This window comes from Silurus meridionalis, chromosome 11 (genome assembly GCF_014805685.1).
Source record: "Silurus meridionalis isolate SWU-2019-XX chromosome 11, ASM1480568v1, whole genome shotgun sequence".
Taxonomy (NCBI): Eukaryota; Metazoa; Chordata; class Actinopteri; order Siluriformes; family Siluridae; genus Silurus; species Silurus meridionalis.
The window spans coordinates 12,779,659-12,802,432 of record NC_060894.1 but is presented as its reverse complement, the minus strand read 5'-3'; the positions used below and the strand labels follow the sequence as shown (position 1 = coordinate 12,802,432).

Sequence of the window (22,774 nt, the reverse complement as noted above, 5' to 3'; positions counted from 1 at the left end):
TTATTGAATCAATGAATCGAGTAATCAGATAAGAATTGAATTTTTCTTTATTAATGAGCAAAAATAAAAATACAAGAGAAAATAAGACAGGTCTCCTAAACTGAACAAGTAACCTTTTAGAAAATGTTATTGCTGTAATTGCATGACAAGAATATCTGTAAAAACTAAACTCATTTAGTGCATATAATTGCCATATTACATCAAAATGCAAATACAAATATATACATAAAAAAAAAAAATGTATTTCAGATTACTTTAAAAAAAATTATTAAAATAAAAAAAGTTAAACACACGGTGTAGTTCTATTTGTGTTTTATTTTGAAATGATCCCAAACTTTGGAAACTTTGTCTTGCTTTGGCCTGAATTATATGGAAGCCTGTTTCCTCCACATAAAAAAATTTATAATTTAATCTTATCTATTTAATCTAATTTTGACTTTTTTTCACCTCACAATTCTGACTACATTCCTCATAATTCTCTACTTCATCTGCCTTGTTCTGTCACCTCTAGAGCTGATTGTTAGACAGAGGTGTCTCTAGGGAACTGAGGCCTAATTTAATACCATGCGATTTTATTGATTGATTTTATTTTTAATGTGTTAAGCTTCCTGGCACTACAGAGGGTCACACTGCTCGATTGGCAGTCGCAATTGCAAGAAAAAAATAACTTGGAATTAGGCAAACAATTTTTTTTATGTAGAAATTGCCAATGTTTAGGACACAGTGGCTGCCCAAGGAAACTTAATGCAACAAATGAAACACAGCATGCTTACTTTCCTTTAACATCAGTGTAGAGATTTTGTTAGGATTAATGGTGTCCTTGATACAGACATACAGGCATATACAGTAGCTCACAAAAGTGAGTACACCTCTCACATTTTAGCAACAATATTTGTATGTGTTCTCAAGGGACAGTGCTATAGAAATAAAAATGTTATATTCTTTAGAGTAGTCAATGTGCAGCTTGTGTAGCAGTAGAGATTAACTGTCTTTTAAAATATCTCAACATACAGCATTTATTGTCTAAATAACTGGCAACAAAAGTCAGCAGACCCTAAGTGAACATGTCAAAACTGTGTCCAAAGTGTTAATATTTTGTGCACGCACCATTGTTATATAGCATCAATCCTCCTGGACATGGAATTCAAAAGAGCATGTTGTTGCTGGGATCCTCTTCCACTCCTCCATAATGATATAACAGAGGTGCTGGATGTTAGAAACGTGGCACTTCTCCACCTTCCACTTGAGGATGCCCCATAGGTGCTCAATAGGGTTCAGGTCTGGAGACATATTTGGCCACTCCATCACTTTCATCTTCCTCAGCAAGGCTGTTGTCATCTTGTGATTGGGGTTGTTATTATGTTGGAAAACTGTCGTTCGGCCCAGTTTCTGAAGAGAGGGCATCATGTTTTGCTTCAGAATGTCACATGTTGGAATTCGTGTTTGTCTCAATGAACGCAGCTCCCCAGTACCAGCACCACTTATTCAGCCCCAGGACATGATGCTGCCACCACCATGCTTGACTTGTTGGTACTCCTCACCAGGTGTCACCACACATGCTGGACACCATCCGAGCCTATCAAGTTTTTTGTGTCATCAGACCACAGGACATGGTTCCAGTAATCTATGCTGTTGGAAAGGTTGTCTTCAGAAAATTGTTTGCAGGCTTGCTTGTGATCCAGCTTCAACAATTTTTTTCATACCTGCCTAGAATTTATTTTTATAGTACAATAACATATCAAGTTACATGTGATTGCAAATTTCACATTCAAAGCATGCCATCAAGCAGAAATGGACCACGAAATCCTGGCACATACTTTGCACTGTATAATGCAGGTTCTCTTTTCCACTGCTTAGATTTAAGCTATTCTTTGTAGCATGAATGTTAAATGAAGCCTATTCACGATTTATATCCAGTTCCCTACAAATGTATGCATATTATTAATAAAAATTTGTGGGTGTGTTTAAAGAGGAAAAAAAATATGGCTTGGCTGAGTATTTTCACTTCTGGTTGGTATATGAACTGTACAACTTTGTCTATCACCAGGGCAACAATGATGATGTGATTTTGTCTTGCTGCCTGCAATACTGTCAAGACAAGGCTAAGGACTTTATACCTGCTCAGAAAGGTGAGAAATCAGTTTTCTTTTAACTAAACCAGCAACCATCTCTATGCAAATTGGGTTTGATTTCTGAAAGTATGTTACTGTGTTTTTATTTTGAAAAAGTTTATTGATTTTTTATTTTACCTTTATGTTGACCTGTCTAAATGTATAAAAAAAATTTTTTTGTCAGATGGACCTATTCGTCTTCAAAGGGAAGTGGTTTTGCTCACCGATGACCGTAATTTGCGTGTAAAAGCTCTATCATGGAATGTTCCAGTTCGAGACCTCCCTGCCTTCCTAAGCTGGGCTAAAGTGGGTTGAACTAAGAGTACAGACTTCCTGATAATAAAACAATGCTCATCACCCACTGCAACAGCATGGGGAGCAAGAAAGAGGCACAGAAGCAGCGAAAGGGAGTATGTTTGGGAGAGTAGAAATCATCAAAGCTTTTTTGTAAGTAAGAGAAAAAGCAAATAATGCAGAATTCCTTTTTTTTTTTTTTTAAGGAGATGAGTTTCATTATCCTCATAAGAATAAAGTATTGAGAGTAGCAGGAGAGTATTTTAGTGAGACAAACTGCACTGACCAGAGTCCTGTCCCTATTAGTTTGATATATTTTGTGTGTGGGACAGAACAAAAATTCCTACACTGTACATGTTAGCTATAATTACTAAAAATAAAGAAGCTTCATTTAGGAGAGGTGGGAAAGAGGTCTGTTAAACCAGACCGAATTTGATGGAATGTTTGGGAGATTTTTTGTGTCATCTTTTGTTTCTGTTCTACAAGGTCTTAAAAACATGTATAAACAATTTGAGCTTGATTTTATACACACAACTAAAATCAACCATACACTTAACAGACTTGTTTCTTAGTTTACTTGTTTTATGTATGAGTGGGCATGCTTTGATTACCTCCTTGATATAGGATTTATGACTAATCAAAATAATAATAATAAAAAAAAAAAGCCAGTGTTTGCCAGGAAATCACAAACTATAAATTCTCAGTTAATTAATTACGGTTAATTAATATTTTCATTTGATAGTATGTATTACGACAATCTTGCAGTGTATATTGCCCTCCACTAACATTGGCATCTTTGGGAGATATGAGTAAAGGAGTCTTTAACAGTATTTAACACACACCATACATAAAGTACTGTACAAAAGTTTTAGGCAGTATCTGCCTGTATTTCTCAATGAGGAATATTAATTACTATTAATCCTGACCAAATCTCCCAACTCAGTTTGTAGAAATGCAGCCTCAAACTTGCAAGAAACATCCACCATTCTTTAATAGTTTGTTTTAAATTTAAATAGCACCAAGTGAACCAAGTGTATTTATCCACAATGAGCAAGCCTGGGGAGAACATCAGAGAGTGAGAAATATCATGAGCACCTGAGTGTGTGATTTGTATAATGTTTATTCTCCATTCTAATATAGTCAGAGTTGTGGAACAGGTGTTGCTGTTACTTGCTTCCTGCTACAGCCAAATAACCTGCTGCTATTTCTGTGCACCCCAGTTCCTATGTTTTTGTGCATTATTAATGGCCCACTAGTAAATTGCACTCACACCACTCAATCCCAACAATCCCCCCCAAGAGTTGCAAGTGCCAGCCCCTTCTCCCTGCTGCTATAAAGACACTCATGAGTGGTCAAAGGTGAATGCTTGGCTCAGCGCCTATACAGTGACATTTAGGCTAACTGATCCCAGAATATTAAATTTAAGTTTATAGTGCTTTTCACAATGCAGATTCACAGAACATAAGAATTATAGAACAAACATTTTAATGTGTATTTATCCCAGATGAGCAAGCCTGAAACAAACTGTGACAAGGAAAAAGCTCCATTAGATGGTATGGGGAAGAAACCTTGAGAGGAACCTGACTCAAAAGGGGAACTCATGCTTATTTGGGGGACATCAAGAGTGTGATAATAAATCATGAAAACATTATACACACTGAATGAGAAATATCTAAATAAGAATGGCCAAATGAGAAGTGGATTTTAAGCTTTTATAACAGGTGGGAGCCATAGTACCTGTTAACATTGAAGGTAAACCTGTGTGCCTTGTTTTCAGAGATGATGTGGCTGTAATTAAATAATATAATGTAATTGGATTTGTGAGCTTGCCTCTGATTTCTACTGAACAGCCAAGAAAAGATGGACAATATGGCATGAGAGAGAAAACAAAAAAAAGTTTTTTTTGTTTGTTTACAGTTTTTCACACTTTTCCTAAAATCAAAAGACAGTCTGTATTTGAAGATTTGCAAATTTTCATTAGTTTGTTCATATTTTAAAATGTAAATTTTGCTATTGAATTATATAAGGTACTGTTAATAAAAAACAATTAAACTTTTTTTTTCTTTTTTCAAAATATTATTGTAGTATGTCTGTTTAAGTTCTCATTTCTGTTTAAATAATAGTGTTAAACTGTTAAATAAATTTTAATCTTGTTCGGCCCACGACCATGCTTTAAATTTTGTCCCTTTATTTGTGCCCTTTGTGTTTGACACCCCTGCTGTAGACCATTCTTCTTCTCTTCACCAACAAATACCTTAGTACAACAATAATTGTACTGCAAATCTATAAATCTAAATGGGTCAAGGAGGAGAATTATGCGTAAACAGTCTTTGAATAGACTAGGCATAAGTTCTTTATACAACCCCACTTCAAAACAACTGAATGTGAATTACTTTACAAAATTGGTCATTTTGAGGTGACTGTATATAACGTTATATACATTGCCTATATTCATCCAATCAGCTGGTAACATTAATGATCATCAGCAACTTGCTAGTGCCAGCCAACATGGGCCGATGTATTTTGGGTAATCTTAGCAAAGCCTTTTACTAAACGATGTAGCTGCCAATGGAAATTGTGCAGATATTGTTTAAGTGTTTATATTTCTGCTTAAACCATATTATTTCCTACTGCACCTACATCCGCTACCTCCTTAAAGAGGCTGCTCCGGACGGTTACACATAATACATTACCGCTAAATTGAAACCCTAGCTAGCAAAATGAACAAAAAACAACACTATGGATTCACATTTATTATTATATTTAAATAAAAAACCAATTTTTATGCCGGTCATATAATTTTATTTTGTTGTATTTATCCGCCACACCTTAAAAGCCGTTCTGTGAAAATATTGTCTGTGACATTAAACCAGTCCGTGAAAATATTGTCCAACATTAATCCAGTCCGTGGCACAAAAAAGGTTGGGGACCACTGGTCTTCCATCGGTGCTGTCTGTCCTCACACTTTAGCACAGTAGTTTCAAGTGTGCAATTTTTTCTGTCATCCACTTTTTAGTACAGGTTAAATTGAATTACAAACCATAGTCAAATCTTTATATATATATATATATATATATATATATATATATATATATATATATACACACACACACACACACACACACACACACACACACAGGCAATCAAAATTAGAGAACAATTTATAAACAATTGAACAATTCTGAAATAATGTCATCTTCACTGCTCAACAGTTGAAGTAGTTTTTGTCCTGTCTATACAATGCCACCAGAACACCTTTTCCACAAGATAACTAAGGCATTTCCAAAAAAAAAAAAACAACATTATTTTCAAGAAAACATACTGATTCAAAATTAGAGAACACTTTTAGATACCTCCCAGTTATTGGTGTTTATCTGGCACCTGGTGCTGATTTCCTTGATTATCTGTCAACCCCTATTTAACTGGCAGCCTAACTTCCAGTTTCACTGACTCTGCAAGATGGTGGGCCGTTCTAAAGTGACTGAAAGCCTCCGGCAGCAGGTTGTCCAGATAAAGGCTAAAGGGATGACCCTATCAGCCATAGCAAGACACGTTGGTCGTTCCAAATCTGTGATTTCAAGAATATTGAATCTTTACAACATCACAAACTCATTCAAGTCCGCCAAGAAGGCTGGTCGTCCACGGAAGACAAATACAAGAGCGGACAGGATACTGCGGAGGATCTCAATGGGCAATCGTTTCCAAACTGCAGCTGGAATTGCTCACCAGTTCAGCGCTGAACAGGGTAAGGATCTGTCTCGTCGTACAGTGTCTCGACGTTTAAGAGCATTTGGACTGAAAGCCCACTCTGCAGTGACCAAACCTCTCATTAACAGGAAGAATCAAAAGGCTAGACTAAGCATGTTGTGTGGACAGAGGAGAACTGGTCCAGCTGGTCACTTCAGTGATAAAAGCAAGTTTAATTTATTTGGGTCCGATGGGAAACGTTCGGCGACAAACTGGAAAAAGACTGAACCCAAAGTGTGTAAAAAAAAGTCAGTGAAAAGTGGAGGAGGAAGTGTCATGGTTTGGGGCATGTTTTCTGTAGCAGGAGTTGGGCCTCTTATACAGCTACATGGCAGAGTGAATGCAAATTTTTATCAGAACCTTCTTCACCAACATATGGTTCCTTCCATGCGTTCATCACCTAATCAGTCCGCAGTGTTTATGCAGGACAACGCTCCATGTCACACAGCAAAACAGGTAAAGCAGTTCCTTAAAACTGAAAACATTGAAATAATGACATTCCTGCCCAGACATGGCCTGCCCCTGATCTCAACCCAATAGAGAACCTCTGGAAAATCATTGGCGACAAAGTTATGGCCAAGAAACCCGCTACAGTCACCGAACTGTGGAGGAGACTGGAAGAAGAGTGGACCAAAATCACACCAGAGCAGTGTGAGAGACTAGTGCTGTCCTGTGGCCGCAGATGTGCTGAAGTCATTCAGAGCAGAGGCCTGTACACTTCCTACTAAATGCTGACTGTTGTAACCTTCAAAAATTTTTGTTGTAATCTTTTTCCATGCTAAAGTCATTGTTGTTCTCTAATTTTGATCAGTGTGTTTTCTGCAAAATAATGTTTTTTTGGAAATGCCTTAGTTATTTTGTGGAAAAGGTGTTCTGGTAGCATGGTATAGACAGGAAGATGACATTATATCAGAATTGTTCAATTGTTTATAAATTGTTCTCTAATTTTGATCGCCAGTGTGTGTGTGTGTGTGTGTGTGTGTATATATATATATATATATATATATATATATATATATATATATATATATATATATATATACAGTGGAACCTCGGGTTACGAGCGCCCCTGGATACGTAAAATTCAGGTTAAGAGTCGCAATTCATAAAAAATGTTGCCTCTAGTTACGAGAAATTTTTTAGGATACGAGCGTTGCGCACGGAAAAATCGCAGGCAGGTTAGTTTTTTTACGTATCGCCACGTGCTCTCGCTGCGCTCTCGTGCAGCACATACACATCCGCTCATCGCTCTAACAGTGTGGAATTACTGAACTTCAAATACTGTACGTATTCCTATCACCATGCCGCCAACAAAGAAGCCTGATACAGAAGGTGGAAAGAAGAAAAAAGCCATCACTGTGGAAATGAAGAAGGAGATAATCGAGAAACACCGCGATGGCATGCGTGTTGTTGATATAGCAAGCCATTATAACAGGTCAACATCCACTATCTGCACAATACTAAAAAATAAGGATAAAATAGTTGATCTAGATACTGCAAGAGGTGTTACGATGAATGTTTCGTTGAAGCAACGGCCACGCGCTCTCAAAGAAGTGGAAAAGTTGCTTCTCATTTGGATAACCGTTTTTTTAAGAAACACTTTTTGGTTGTCCAGAACGAATTACCGAAGTTTCTATTCATTCTTATGGGAAAATTTGTATCCGGATACGAGCTTTTCAGGTTAAGAGTAAAGTGATGGAACCAATTAAACTCGTAACCCGAGGTTCCACTGTATATATATATATATATATATACACACAGTGAGGAAAATAAGTATTTGAACACCCTGCTATTTTGCAAGTTCTCCCACTTAAAAATCATGGAGGGGTCTGAAATTGTCAACGTAGGTGCATGTCCACTGTGAGAGACAATCTAAAAAAAAAAATCCAGAAATCACAATATATGATTTTCAAACTATTTATTTGTATGATACAGCTGCAAATAAGTATTTGAACACCTGTCTATCAGCTAGAATTCTGACCCTCAAAGACCTGTTAGTCTGCCTTTAAAATGTCCACCTCCACTACATTTATTATCCTAAATTAGATGCACCTGTTTGAGGTCGTTAGCTGCATAAAGACACCTGTCCACCCCATACAATCAGTAAGAATCCAACTACTAACATGGCCAAGAACAAAGAGCTGTCCAAAGACACTAGAGACAAAATTGTACACCTCCACAAGGCTGGAAAGGGCTACGGGGAAATTGCCAAGCAGCTTGGTGAAAAAAGGTCCACTGTTGGAGCAATCATTAGAAAATGGAAAAGCTTAACATGACTGTCAATCTCCCTCGGACTGGGGCTCCATGCAAGATCTCACCTTGTGGGGTCTTAATGATCCTAAGGAAGGTGAGAAATCAGCCCAGAACTACACGGGAGGAGCTGGTCAATGACCTGAAAAGAGCTGGGACCACCGTTTCCAAGGCTACTGTTGGTAATACACTAAGACGTCATGGTTTGAAATCATGCATGGCACGGAAGGTTCCCCTGCTTAAACCAGCACATGTTCAGGCACATGTTCAGGCACATCTTAAGTTTGCCAATGACCATTTGGATGATCCAGAGGAGTCATGGGAGAAAGTCATGTGGTCAGATGAGACCAAAATAGAATTTTTGGGTCATAATTCCACTAAACGTGTTTGGAGGAAGAAGAATGATGTGTACCATCCCAAGAACACCATCCCTGCTGTGAAGCATGGGGGTGGTAGCATCATGCTTTGGGGGTGTTTTTCTGCACATGGGACAGGGCGACTGCACTGTATTAAGGAGAGGATGACCGGGGCCATGTATTGCGAGATTTTGGGGAACAACCTCCTTCCCTCAGTTAGAGCATTGAAGATGGGTCGAGGCTGGGTCTTCCAACATGACAATGACCCGAAGCACACAGCCAGGATAACCAAGGAGTGGCTCTGTAAGAAGCATATCAAGGTTCTGGCATGGCCTAGCCAGTCTCCAGACCTAAACCCAATCGAGAATGGTTGGAGGGAGCTCAAACTCCGTGTTTCTCAGCGACAGGCCATCATTTTTTAATAAAAATTTTTTCTTTTAAACTGTAGTAATGAAACTGCACTATTAAAAATAAAAAACATTTTATTTCTATCATCCATATTCTATATTTCGTTATAGTACACTTGCACACAGTCAGCTTTGTCATCTTATATTTACAATTTTATTTAAAAGTGAAATGAAAAATCTTACTGTTAAAAGTAGAAGTACACAAAGCAAACTACTTAATTACAGTAATTTGATAAAATGTAATTCGTTACTTTCCACTTCTGAGTAGGGATTCATTTGAAATTACAATTTTGGTCATGTCAATCCATTTTCAATTTTCAATAAACATTTCTTTTTTGAAACTGTAAAACTAAAAACAACTATATTTTGTTATAGAACACTTGCACACAGTCAGATCTGCTCGGCATCTTTTCTTTCTCCTTTTATCCTCCTCGCCGGTCACTGAAAAAAGTACACCGATCAGTCAAATCAGCCAAAGATGTAATACTCACCGCTCGTTTCCACTGTGTCCGCCCTCCTTTAGCGAACTAGCGCTCGTCCGCTGCTACAGTGATCTTGATTTTGACAATGGCCTCATTGTTGGTTCCAGACAGACTAATTTGGGTATTCTACATCTAGGGATCTGAAATACATCTCAGAATGTGCAACACATCATACCTTGAATTGCATGGGTTACAACAGCAGAAGACCACCTTATGTTTCAGTGCTCAGCCGAGATGCTGAGGCACATATATTATAGGGTTAGAATTGTATACCAATGGCATGAATTTTTTGACCCCACCCTGCCTTGGGTCAACAGTACAGGCTGGTGATACAAAATCTGAAATAAAAAAATCAGGAATTCTATGTTCTATGTTTTTATTTTCTGACCCAAACGAAGGTAAGCATGGCTAGTGGGTACAAAATAAGCTGCTCCTTCTTCTTCTTCTGGCTGCTCCCATTAGGGGTCGCCAAAGTGGATCATCCGTCTCCATACTACTCTGTCCTCTAAATCTGCCTCTATCAAACCAACTACCTGAATGTCTTCCTTCACCACATTCATGAACCTCCTCTTTGGCCTTCCTCTTTTCCTCCTTCCTGGTAGCTTCATTCTCAGCATTCTCCTACCGATATACCCCATGTCCCTCCTCTGCACATTTCCCTCTAATAAAATTGTTGTTAATCTTGTCCATGCTTGTCACTTCTAATGAAAATCTCAACATCTTCAACTCTGCTACCTAAATCCCCACCTTCTGTCTTTTAGTTAATGCCACTGTCTCTAAACCATACAACATAGCAGGTCTCACCACAGTTCTATAAACTTTCCCTTTCACTCTTGCAGATAACCTTCTATCACAAATCACTCCTGCCACTTTTCTCCACCCACTCCACCCTGCCTGCACTATTCATCACCTCTTCTCCATGCAACCACACCACCCCCACTGCCCTCCCTCTCATTTACACACATGTACTCTGTATTCCTATTACTGACTTTCATTCACTTTCTCTCCAGTGCGTACCTCTACCATTCCAGGCTCTACTCAACCTGCTCCCTACTCTCACCACACAATATTATCTACAAACACTGTAGTCCATGGAGACTTCTGTCTGACCTCATACGTCGGCCTGTCCATCACCACTGCAAACAGGAAAGAGCTCAGAGCCGATCCTTAATGCAATCCAACTTCTACCTTAAACCAGTCTGTCGTTCCTACTACACACATTACTGCTGCCACACTGTCCTTATACATGTCCTTCACCACACTCATACCTCTCTGCCACATCTAACTCCCTCATATAATACCACAACTCCTCTCTCAGCACCCTGTCATACATTTTCTCCAAATCCACTAACACACAATGCAACTTCTTCTGACCTTCTCCCCAGTCAGCAAACAAATTTGGCCCAGACTTGGCATTCATCTGGCACAGCTGGCATTCATCCGGCACTGGCATACAGCATGTGGGCCAAACATGGCCCAGGTTTGGCAGAGGTGGTACCAATTTTAAGGCGGCTCACAAGACATGGGCCAGATGCCATTTGTAGTATTCGGCCCAGATGTCAAGTATACATATGTGGGCCACAAACGTATGGCCGATCTTACCCCTTTTTAAAATCCATCTGTAATTGAAAATTTTTGAAAATCAACTGTAATTGTTTGATTTCAGTTAAAAAGGTTTATGCGATTAATTTACACTTGTAGACAAATAAACCACCAATTAATACAGTCTAAACATTTTCATTAAATCTAAGCTAAATCTAAAACTACTGGGCATGCGCACATCAGTATGCCGTAATTTTTGTCACACTGTATAATAATAGTAAAGGTGAAATAGTGGAACACTTATTTTGGTCATGTCATTACACTCAGGAATTTTGGTTGGGGTAGGTGTAGACTTTAATAAAATAAAAAATAGTTTTTTTTTTACCGGAATAACTTTTACCCAGCGTCCAGAATAACTTTTACCCAGCGTGCACCAATCATGATTTTAAAACCTGGAAATGCGAAATTGGCCTATTAGAGCAAAGTTGGCCAAAAGGCGCAATTATAATTTGCAATGCTTCAAGGGATTGTAGTTTTATTTACCCAGATTGCCGTGACACACACACACAGTCTCGTATTGCCTTTATGACAAATTTTCAAATATTTGTAATTCAGATCGAATATTTTACATATTGTAATTCAAGTTGTAGCTGGTTGTTATGATTCAAGGCTTATAACGCTTTAAGCAACAAATCTCCAACGAGGAAAATACTCCAGGAAGTGTCTGTTGAAAAAGTGGGCGGACGCGGTGTTTCTCGGGACCAGCCGCTCGCACTGAACTCGGGAAAGTCAGCAGAGTTGGTAAGTGAGAACATACATATATATCAATAAACAAATATTATAATCTTCTTAAATGTAGCCACGGTCACATGTGTATTTAATGATCAAATGATGAATTCACGTGCTATCAAAATAATCGCATTGCTTTTCGGTGTCCTTTGATGCAAACGGGCGGGGGATGGAGGATAAAAAAATACACCTGTACGTGTATGAATAAACGAACGATGGCAAAAAAAAAAAAAGGAAAAAAATGAATTTCGCATGCACTTAAACGAGTGCCCTTGTTTCAGTAGCACGTGAACAGTTTTAATCTAATTTAACTGATATGTTTTAAATAATGCCACTACTCCTGAAAAAGTCACTCATTGTATTATGTCACTTAAATTAAATAGTTTTAGGCAGATTAGGGTTGTAACCGTCATTTTGATGTTATTTGGTTGGAGCAAATGTCCATATATTAAATCACAGTGAAAATTATACATTTTTGTTTGACCAATATTTTAGAATTTTATTAGTGGTGTATGTTGCATGTTATGTCATTGATTACTTTTTAATTAATTGTTCAGCCATGATTGCATGTATAAACAGTATTTCATTAGGTGTTACATCAAACAGTATTATTTTGAGTTAAAATCTTAGAAATTAAATGTGGTTTTAATTATAATTAATGGTTTTTAATTAGTGGTTTTAATGAATCATCAAGCTTTTTTGCTTTTTCAGAATCAAACAGAGGCTTCTCTTTTTCTGGTATTTCATTTTCATTATAGTCTAAAACTTTTTAATAATCTATTTTTTTTTTAGGAGGAAGAACAAAGGCTTCAATAGAGACAAAGTATGGAAAAGGTTTGGAAGTACAATGATAGGAGCAATTCCAGAAGGAGGGCACTAAGACTAGTCAGTGAATTGATTGACAATGAGCAACATAGGGAGGGGGAGGTGGAGGACAATTTTAAATTAAGTGTTTGTGTTGATGATTCAGGGAAATCAGAGATGGAAACTAGTGATGATGAAGGTGACCACCAAAATATTGAGTTGGATGTTGAAGATAAGGAAGTAAACGAAGAGACTGCAGCTTCTGTTGAGGACCACTCTGATCTTGGAGAACGTCTCTAGGTTATGAACGTAACCCTAGTTCCCCGAAGGAACGAGACGCTGCGTCGAAACGCTATGGGAACGCCCCTGCGTGACCACGCTCTGAACCACGTGTGAAATCTAGCCAATAGGCAAGCCGTGATGTCATAGACAGGCGACGTCGCGTAAACCAGGAAGCTACAAGATGGCTGTGCGATGGTAGCGACAATAGCTTCTGCAAAGAGAGAAGGTAAGCGCCGCAGGGATGCAGGGAGTGTGGCGGAGGCGCGGCGTCTCGTTCGCCGGGGAACTAGGGTTACGTTCGTAACCTAGAGACGTTCCCCTTCAGGAACTCGAGCTGCGTCGAAACGCTATGGGAACGAGTGTCCAATCACGCCACACTGACCAGACCCTGCCGAAAGAGTGAGGGCCTCGGCACCAGCACGCAGGACAGAGGAGCCCGGGGTGGCTCTGAGGTCAAGGCCATAGAACCTGACAAAGGTCAGCGGGGTGGACCAACCCGCAGCGTCACAGATGTCCCGGAGTGACACTCCAGGGGACCCGGCCACAGAGGCCGCCACACTCCGGTGGAGCGAGCCCTGACCGCGATCGGAGCGGGGACCAGGACTCGCAGCCGAACAACTGCATCGACCACCTCCAAGGACTCGTCCTGTGGAGATAAGCACCCAGTGCTCGCACTGGACACAGCCGTGCCTCGTAACCCCTGGTCGGGGGCTATAAACAGAGGAGGGCAGAATGCCTGTAACACAACACATCGTGTGGGAGCACCCAGCCTCGTGTAAAGAAACACTCCGGCCATGCCAGTGGGCAACTCTAGGTGGGACGACTAAGTCCCAGACAGGCGCTCTGAGTCACGTCCCGGGCCACAGCGGAGCGCCGCGGAGGAAATGTGTCACCAATGGGACCTACCCAGCGAACACGGAAACCCTCAGGGTCGAAGGGGTTAACCCTGCAGCAACTGTACCTGCAAAAACACCAGAACTGAACCAACCAGGCAGTTAACTGGGTCCAAGTCATGGTGCTTACACCATGACGCGAACAGTCGCCATCGTGCAGCGTACGACCTCCTCGTGGAGGGAGCTCTGGAGTGGAGAAGGGCCTCTACTACCTCGGTAGAGAGAACAGCCGCTATGAACTGTGCCCCCTTAGGGGCCACAGCCTCCACAACCCAGGGCGGGGGTGAACCAGGGTTCCGCCCGCCATCGAGGTGCTACCAGGAGGAGACAGACGAACTCATTCCAGAACTCTCGAGAGCAGCGCGACCGGAAAGGCGTACAGGCGTAGCCTCGGCCAAGACCGTCCCATGGCAGCCACTGTCTCGACAGGGCGTCTGCACAGACATCCAACCATCCCGGGCTCTAAATGAGAGGAGTTCGTCCCGAGACCACAAGAGGACCTCCTGCACCAGTTGTTTGCAAGGGCGAGACTGGAGGCCCCCCTGGTGGTTGATGTACGAGACCACCACAGTATTGTCCGTGCGGACCAACACATAGCGATCTCTAAGGACTGGGAGGAAGTGTTGTAACCCCAACAACACTGCCAGCATCTCCCGGCAACCTATGTGCCACAAGAGACGTGGGCCGCTCCACAGACCCTGGGCGGAGTGGCCACTCAAGGCCAGCTCCCCACCACGTGAGGGAAGCGTCCGTCGTTAGCGTTATGCGACGACAAGGAGTCCCTAAAAACGGGGCCTCGGGACAGAACGTAGGGTCCCACCATGCAACCAAGGCTCAAAGGGCACACCGCGAGACCTTCATGGTACGATACAGACTCCCTCAGGGGGAGAACCCTCCTGCCCCGGAGCCACCACTGGAGGGGCCACATGCGAAGAATGCCGAGTGGAAATAAACTGGACGCTGTCGACATGAGACCCAGCAGCCTCTGGAACTGCCTCACAGTGACTGGCTGGCCTGCTCCAACCCTCCTGACTGCAGTGAGGATGACTACAAACCGGGCGGGAGACAACCGTGCCTGCAACCCGGCCGAGTCCCACACCACGCCGAGAAAGTGGTTTTCCGTGCCGGGGAAAAGTACACTCTACCCGGCGTCTCAGTCTGAACCCCAGTATCTTCACGCAGGCAAGAACAGCATCTCAATGCCGAACTGCCTGGAGCTCTAACGAGCCAACATCAACCAATCGTCGATATAATACAAAATGCGGATGCCCTGAAGCTGCAGCGGGGTCAGTGCCGCGTTCACGCACTCTGTGAAGGCACAGGGTGAGAGTGCTAGGCCGAACGTTAGGACCGATATTAGTAAGCTTCGCCCCGAAAGCAACCTCAGGAACCTCCCGTGTGCGGTGAAGGACGGCTGCATGGGAGCATGCAACCTCCAGATCTAGCGTATGACAAATCAGTCCTTGGACTTGACCTGAGACACGACCTCTCTAAACAAGAAACCCGAACCCGAGCCTCAAAAGTGAGTGGTTCAAGGAGTGGAGATCCAGAATGGGATGCAACCCACCGTCCTTCGGAACAACGAAGCACGGCCTGTAGCAGCCTGACTCTCTGAACAAGGAGGATGGCCCGTTTCCTCAGGAGAGCACGCACCTCCTGTCCCAGGACCAGAGCTTGCATGGGTCCCACCAGGGTGGGACGCACCCCGTTGAACCGGGGAGGAGAAGACGCGAACTGAATCGTGCAGCCCTTCTCCACAGTACGCAGGAACCCCGAGAGACTCCAGGCAGCCCTCCAGACTGACAGAAAGTCGCCACAGGAAGAACCAACCCCTCGGGGCTGGCCCCTGACCCACTCAGAGCGGCTGGAGCGGTGCTCTGCAGCCGACTACACCTCCTGAGAGGCGGCGGATCCCCCCCATCCGCAGCGATCATACGGGCGGAATATGGGGAGCAAACCGCTGGAGAAAGCTGCGCCCTGAACACGACCCGTGGCAGGGCTAGCAGACAGTAGCGTGCTGCGGCCGTTGAAGCCCCCTGAGAGGCAGCGGATGACCCCCATCCGCAACGAACTTACGGGCGGAAATAAGGGAGTTAACCGCTAGAGGGAGGCAGCATCCTGAACACCCTGTGGCAGGGCCGACAGACCGGCCTCCCGGTGGTGCCGGGGAGGGACGAACACCGTAGCATGAGGTGCGCACCGCCCTCCAAGATGCAAGCCATCAAGCCTACGCACCACAGCCCGTTCACTAGAGGCGAGGACGATCCTCAGGCCGTCCAGCCCCTCCTCGGGCTAGAGTGTCGCCAGGGGCCCCTAGGACCTCCCCGCGGGAATCGGGTGGCAACACTCTCTCACCGGGCTATTTCGCTGCACCTGGACGTACCAGGGTGAGGCTGCCGCCAAGTAGCCCCATCGGAGCAGCGAGGAACTACCACTGAAACGCCACCGCAGTCTCCTGAACCCGCCAGCAATCGCCCTTACCTACAGCGTGATCAGGTCAGGCCAGGAGGGGACACCATGGCGCTCAGAAGGAAGCTCGCATCATCCCCCATAGCAGGCCAGCCTGGTATGCCTGCAACACACTCATTGTGTGGAAGCAACCTGTAGCCTGACCCGCCGCATAGCCCTACCCACCAGAGCCAAGCGGCTCTCCGTAGGCAAACCGATAGCCGTCACAGACGCAACACTCGGGGAGAGATAGCTAGCTAGCGTCTCTACCACAAGCGGCTAATTCTTGTTGTACACTGGTCCATTTGTGCTGAACGATGTTCAAAAGCATCAAATCTACGACAACTTCATGCTTTTGTCTGTAGCTGTGTACATTTTGGCAAGTCCAAAATTTTGCATGAAGATGAATGACCTTGCAAATACTCTGTTGCTTTCATTTGTTGAACACTTTGGCCAGCTTTATGGTGAAGAGTTGTTGGTTTACAATATCCATGGCCTGGTGCACCTCAGTGAAGATGTCAAAATACATGGCAATCTAGATCTTATATCAGGATTCCCCTTTGAAAATTTCTTAGGAAAACTAAAAAACTGGTTAGAGGGCCTTGCAATCCTTTTTTACTCAGGTTATGCGTAGATTGTCAGAGATAGAAAATAGCAACTACAGTTGTGATGTTCAAGAGGCAATTCAAAAATTGGATAAAGAACATACAGATGGGCCAGTACCAGAGTGCTTCTCACTACAAGCTCGTCAATTTAAAGTTCTTGCGATTGATGATATAGTTGTGAAACTCAATGAGAGAGATTCTTGTGTCAAAATCGACAATCAGTTGGTTTTAGTCCAAAACATTGTTGAGGATAAAGGTGCAGTATACCTTATGGGCAATGAATATAAGCAAGTGGAACACTTCTTTAAATATCCTATTGATTCAAAGGAGTTGGGAATTTATGTGGTTTCCAACCTCTCCACAAATGTTCGGTGTTTCATGACAGGAAAGAAGCTTCAGAAGTATGTGAGATTGCCATTCCGAAACAGATTTGTTGTTGTTCCACTCCTGCATCAAGAGAAATAACTCTTAAGTTGCTTTTGTATAATATTCGGCTGAGGAATACAATTCTTTGTCTTTTTAGATGTTTCACGTTGTTGTCTTTAACAAAACAAATGAGGTTGAAGTTGTGCCTGCAGTCTGGATTAAAAATGGTGAAAAATAGTGCATGTGGCCTCCAAATAAAAGTGATATAACAAAAGCTGTAAAATCTCAAAAGAGTCCTGGAGATGATTGGAAGCCAGAAATATTTTCCCATCATGTGAGTTATGTTTTGCCACCACTTCCTTTAAATGAATTAATAGTAATTTAATTTAAAATCATTGTTTTACTTTTTACATTTCTTCTTTTTGTGATGCTACTTTTCCAGTTAGCTACAAGGAGGCAAAACGTAAACTACCTCTAGCTGTTGATCACACAGACATTGATCAGACCGATGGAGGGAACTCACCCATTACATTTCAAAGAAAAAGAAAGTAGGGTTTTGCTTTGTGTGTTTTGCACCACATTTAAAAATAAAAGTGTATTTTGAAATTAATAAATGTGTTGTTAGACCCAAGAACATTCTTTTCCCTGGAGAAGAAGATGATAGTGAGATGGAAGGACACCAGAAAGAACCAAAGTAAAAAAAGGGTAAGAAGCATCTGCTTTTTATAATGATAATTTATTTCACCACAGCAGATAAATGACTGACATTTTGTACTTTTAAGCAGAAGGTATTCCATACCTGATGCTCCAAAAATCGCTAGACAACACAAATTAGACCCAGGAAAGCCAAGCTACCCAAAGCTCTGCCACAGTACTCCTGACCTCCCTAATGATATGAAACTCATTAAAGGAACAAAGTCAAGAAAAAGGTAAGAAGCATCAGCCTTTTTAAGTTACAGTGCATTATATCACAGCTGTTAAAGGACTAAGATATTTTGTATTTTGTAGGAGGCATGCCTTACCTAATGCTCCAGTGTTTACTAGGGAACAGATTTCTCTTGTAGTAGACAACCTCCAACTTAGTGGCCAAAGCAGTCCTGACCTTCCTTCACATGGCCAAAGCAGTCCTGACCTTCATTCACATGGCCAAAGCAGTCCTGACGTTAGCCCACATGGCCAAAGCAGTCCTGACGTTAGCCCACATGGCCAAAGCAGTCCTAATGTTAGCCCACATGGCCAAAGCAGTCCTCCCCTTCATCCACACAGCCAAATGAGTCACAACCTTCGCCCAAGTTGCTACTACAGTCCTGACTTGTATGCAGATTGTCACAGCACTCCTAAAATCCACTCAAGTCCCCAGACCAGCACTACTATGTTATCCTCCGGCTGGCATGTTCGCTCTGAGAGCTGTACATCAGGTAAATCAAGCACTGAGACCCTTTCAAGGCATGCTGACATTGAGGTCAGAAAAACAGCCCACAAAAGTAAGGAGATCCATAAAAAAAAAGGCACTCTGAATCTTCAAGGTCACACCCCACCAGGGACATCCAGCAAACATCCAGTCACCAAATGTGTGAGTATGTTAGTATTATCACTTTTCACACAGAGAATGCACTGATAGTATGTCACAGGATTAGCTTCAGGATCATCTGATTTTGGTTCATTCACATTGCCAGTGATTTTAAAATTGATGAGCTTCTTGTGAGAAGCACTCTGGTACAGGGCCATCCATATGTTCTTTATCCAATTTTTGAATTGCCTCTTGAACATCACAACTTTGCTATTTTCTCTCTCTGACAATCTACACATCACCTGAGTCAAATGAGTATAAAGAATAAAAACAAAATTACATGTGCATTTATTTGGGACACCGCAAACATCGGGATCACTACATAGCTGCTGGTTTTAAAGAGGAAGGGTTTTGTGCACAGAATGTGACGAGTAATGTACGAATATTTGTTGTGTAATGTTCCACTAAGCTCAAGCTTGATTACATATGGAATAACACTGCATATTCTTTGTCATTATAAACTATCTATAAGGAAAACTATGCTAGTCATGTTCCCATGAAATGATTAATAACAAACATACAATCAGTCTGTTATGTTTTCAGTAACCAAATGTGACCTTGGTAATCACAGCTATGGCAAAGTGTGACTAGAGAACATAATAGAATCATAGCCTGACCTGCACAAAACCCTTCCTCTATAAAAGCGTCAGCTATATAGTGATCCAAATGCTTGCTGTGTCCCATGTGAATACACGTGCAATGTTGTTTTTATAATTATTACATAATGTCAACAACAATGACTTTTAGGTAATTAAGTGCAATGCATTTTTCTTATAGGTTTCTGAATTTGTTTTCTATAATGTTTTCTATAGTTAGGTTGGGTGTGTGGCAAGTATACAGTAAAATTTGGACAACAAAAAACTAATGTCTGTCTTTTTCTTTTTTCCTCTTAGTTCTTCTTCATAATATATTAACAAAACAGGAAATGGTGATGGACCAATTGCGAATTATCTTTAAGACCCTCCAGTGTATGCAATCAAGTCAGGAAACAGAGATAGGCCTGGATCGAAATTTATTACCACTCAAAGATCTCAGTACTATTCAGGACATGGAGGACAATCTGCGGAGTACTCCTGACCTCCATAAGCAATTGGTATGTGGGCATTCATTTTATAACATTCAAACCTATTTGGCTAGCTTTTATTTTCCATTATTTTTTCTCTTCAGCTTTAAGGTATATTTTACCCCAAAATCCTTAGTGTATTCCTCCTTTTATATGAATACAATTGGAGTTATGTTTGAAAATGTCCTGTATCTTTAAGCTTTATACAGTAATTGCGATGAGTATTCAACATAGAGTTTGGTTAGCTAAAGCCTAAAAAAGTGCATCCATCCATCATAAAAGCAATTTACATGGCTCTATGGTGTTAATAAAGGCCTTCTGAAGAAAAACAACAATTGTTTAAGAAAAAATATCCATAATTACAACTTTATTAACTAATTAATAAATGATTTCAGGTAAACACACTGGCTCTTAAAGGTGGGACGGACGTTCGGGAGTGTGTTTGGAGAATCATGCATGGACTTTACAATATTTGGCGAGGAAAGTTAACATGAGAGGAGTGAATGGAAAGACTGGCTTCCTACGCCTACAGATACGAGATGTTGTGATTGGTAAGTTGCCATTTATGCCCAATATATACTGTCATTCATACTTTTAATAAACATGGGAAGGAAGAAACAATAATTAAAATGGGTAGACAGGTACACAGGAAAAGACAACACAGCAGTTTATCCAGAGGTCCTAGGTGCAGTTTGTCTTGTAATATTGTATTTTATCCAATATCCACGTTACCTGTTGATGCAAAAGTTAATTACACGCTATGTGTGCTTGTGTTTTTCAGCGGCTGTAAGGCGTAACCGTCTTTTTCAACAGAAAAATAAATCGATTCCACAGTTAAAAGATGGCTATATCTGGCCCCAGACAGAGATGGTGGCCAAAAAGAGAGAATGAAGAACAAGGTGTGCGAAGAGAGTCTGACTGGTTAGCAGACTTCAGGAATGGATGTTCAAAAACTCTGTCCAGGGCTTGTTCGTTGACAAAATCATTAATGTTTTGGAGTTATTTGAAGCGTACTGTTACTGACTATAAAAGTGGAGGCTCAAGTGTTATGTGAAGTGAAACTTGTTGATGACTAGAAACACGGTTGTTTAAGTGTTATAGGTTGAGTAAATCTTGTTATTAACCAGGACGTTCAAGTGTTAGGCAAAGTGTGAAACTTGTTAATGACAAACATGGATGTTCAAGCGTTTTATGTCAGGTTTTATGTTAAATATAATAAAATATTTGTTCAGAATATTGTCGTTGTGGTGACTATTCATTTGGGGGGGTGTGTATCAAGTGGCTTGGTTATGGTTTTGTTAAGGCTAACATGTGGAACCTATCTGGTCCAGTGTATAGGACCACAATAGGGCCAGTTATGGTCATACAGGTGGGTGAGATATGGCTCTGTCATGGCCCTTTTATGGCCCATATTTTGGCTGCCAGGTTTAGTTAACCTATGGATTACACTCAGGTGTGGCTAAGTTTTGGGCTTTCTGCTGTTGATGGTTTACTTATGGTTGTATTTTGGTTCCAATGTCATATTTTGACCCGGCCCAATTTAGGACCAGTTATGGGTATTTAACTTGGTTATGGCACATGTGTGGCCCTTGTCTGGAATCCGAACCTGGTCCACACTAGTACCTTAATTCATTGCGGTATGTGGGCCACGCAAAAGCTGGTTTTGTGGGCCAGAGCTGGGCCAAATAAAAATTGCTATGTGGGTCTATACTTCACCATCAACATTCTCAAATCAAATAATGTGTCTGTAGTGCTTTTTCTCGTAATGAAAGCATACATAGCTCACAGATTGTTAACTCTTCTCTCAGGGTGGCTTCCACTACTCTTTCCCATAACTTCATGTTTTGATTGATCAACTTTATTCCTCTGTAGTTACTGCAGTTCTGCACATCTCCCTTATTCTTAAAAATTAGTAGAAGCACAATTCTTCTCCATTCGTCAGGCATTCTCTCAACGTTCAGAATCTTGTTTAACAATCTTGTTAAAAACTCCACTGCCATCTCATCTAAACATCTCCACGCTTCTAATGGTGTGTCATCTGGGCCAACCGACTTTCTACTCTTCATCCTCTTAATAGCTGATCTCACTTCCTCCTTACTAAGCCTATCCACTTCCTGATTTACAATATCCACATCATCCAGCCTTCTCTCTCTCTCATTTTCAGCTGCTCAAAATACTTCCTCCATCTTCTCATCACACTTTCCTCAATAGTCAACACATTTCTATCTGCATCATTTATTGCTTTAACTTGCACATTCTTCCCAGCTTCCCAATTCCCTCTGCCTAGCCAATTGGTACAAATCCTTTTCTCCTTTCTTAGTGTACAACTTCTCATACAGATCCTCATATGCCTTTTCCTTTGCTTTTGCCACATTCCTCTTCACCTGCTGCCGCATATCCTTGTACTCCTGCCTGCTTTTCTCATCTCTCTGCCGATCCCAATTCTGTTTCGCCAACCTCTTTCTCCTTATGATTTCCTGCACTTCCTCATTTCACCACCACATCTTTTTGTCTTCCTTTCTCTTTCCAGTTGTCACACCAAGTATCTTCCTAGCTGTCTCCCTTATCACTTCTGCAGTAGTTGCCCAATCATCCAGCACTTCTTCACCAGAGCCCCTGTATTAGCCCTTCCCTGAGCCTTACACTACACTCCTCCTTCTTCAGTTTCCACCATCTTGGTGGAAACATCTTGGTCTCCCAAAAACACAACCTTCCTCCTCAATAATATCAGCTAACTCTCTCCCTTTATCATTTATAGTACCAAC

At 41.6% G+C, this 22,774-nt stretch overlaps 1 protein-coding gene and 1 long non-coding RNA gene across 5 annotated transcripts in view; both read left to right on the top strand.

Annotated features, from left to right (window-relative positions):
• Window positions 1-2,961, top strand: part of smg6 (SMG6 nonsense mediated mRNA decay factor) — a 43,684-nt gene extending 40,723 nt beyond the window's left edge. For all 3 annotated transcript variants that reach the window (XM_046861681.1, XM_046861680.1, XM_046861683.1), the window contains 2 exons: window positions 2,048-2,129; window positions 2,296-2,961. In XM_046861681.1, the coding sequence (XP_046717637.1) occupies window positions 2,048-2,129; window positions 2,296-2,426 (213 nt within the window). In that variant the 3' untranslated portion in view covers window positions 2,427-2,961. The remainder of the gene's footprint in view (window positions 1-2,047; window positions 2,130-2,295) is intronic.
• Window positions 2,962-16,621: 13,660 nt separating this feature from the next.
• On the top strand, window positions 16,622-22,405 carry LOC124393709. 2 transcript variants are annotated; one of them, XR_006927358.1, is made up of 4 exons: window positions 16,622-17,710; window positions 17,819-18,949; window positions 19,840-20,039; window positions 20,405-22,405. It is a non-coding gene; the product is annotated as an uncharacterized LOC124393709 (long non-coding RNA). The 2 variants fall into 2 exon arrangements; XR_006927357.1 differs by having other exon boundaries at window positions 16,622-18,949.
• Window positions 22,406-22,774: the final 369 nt, after the last annotated feature.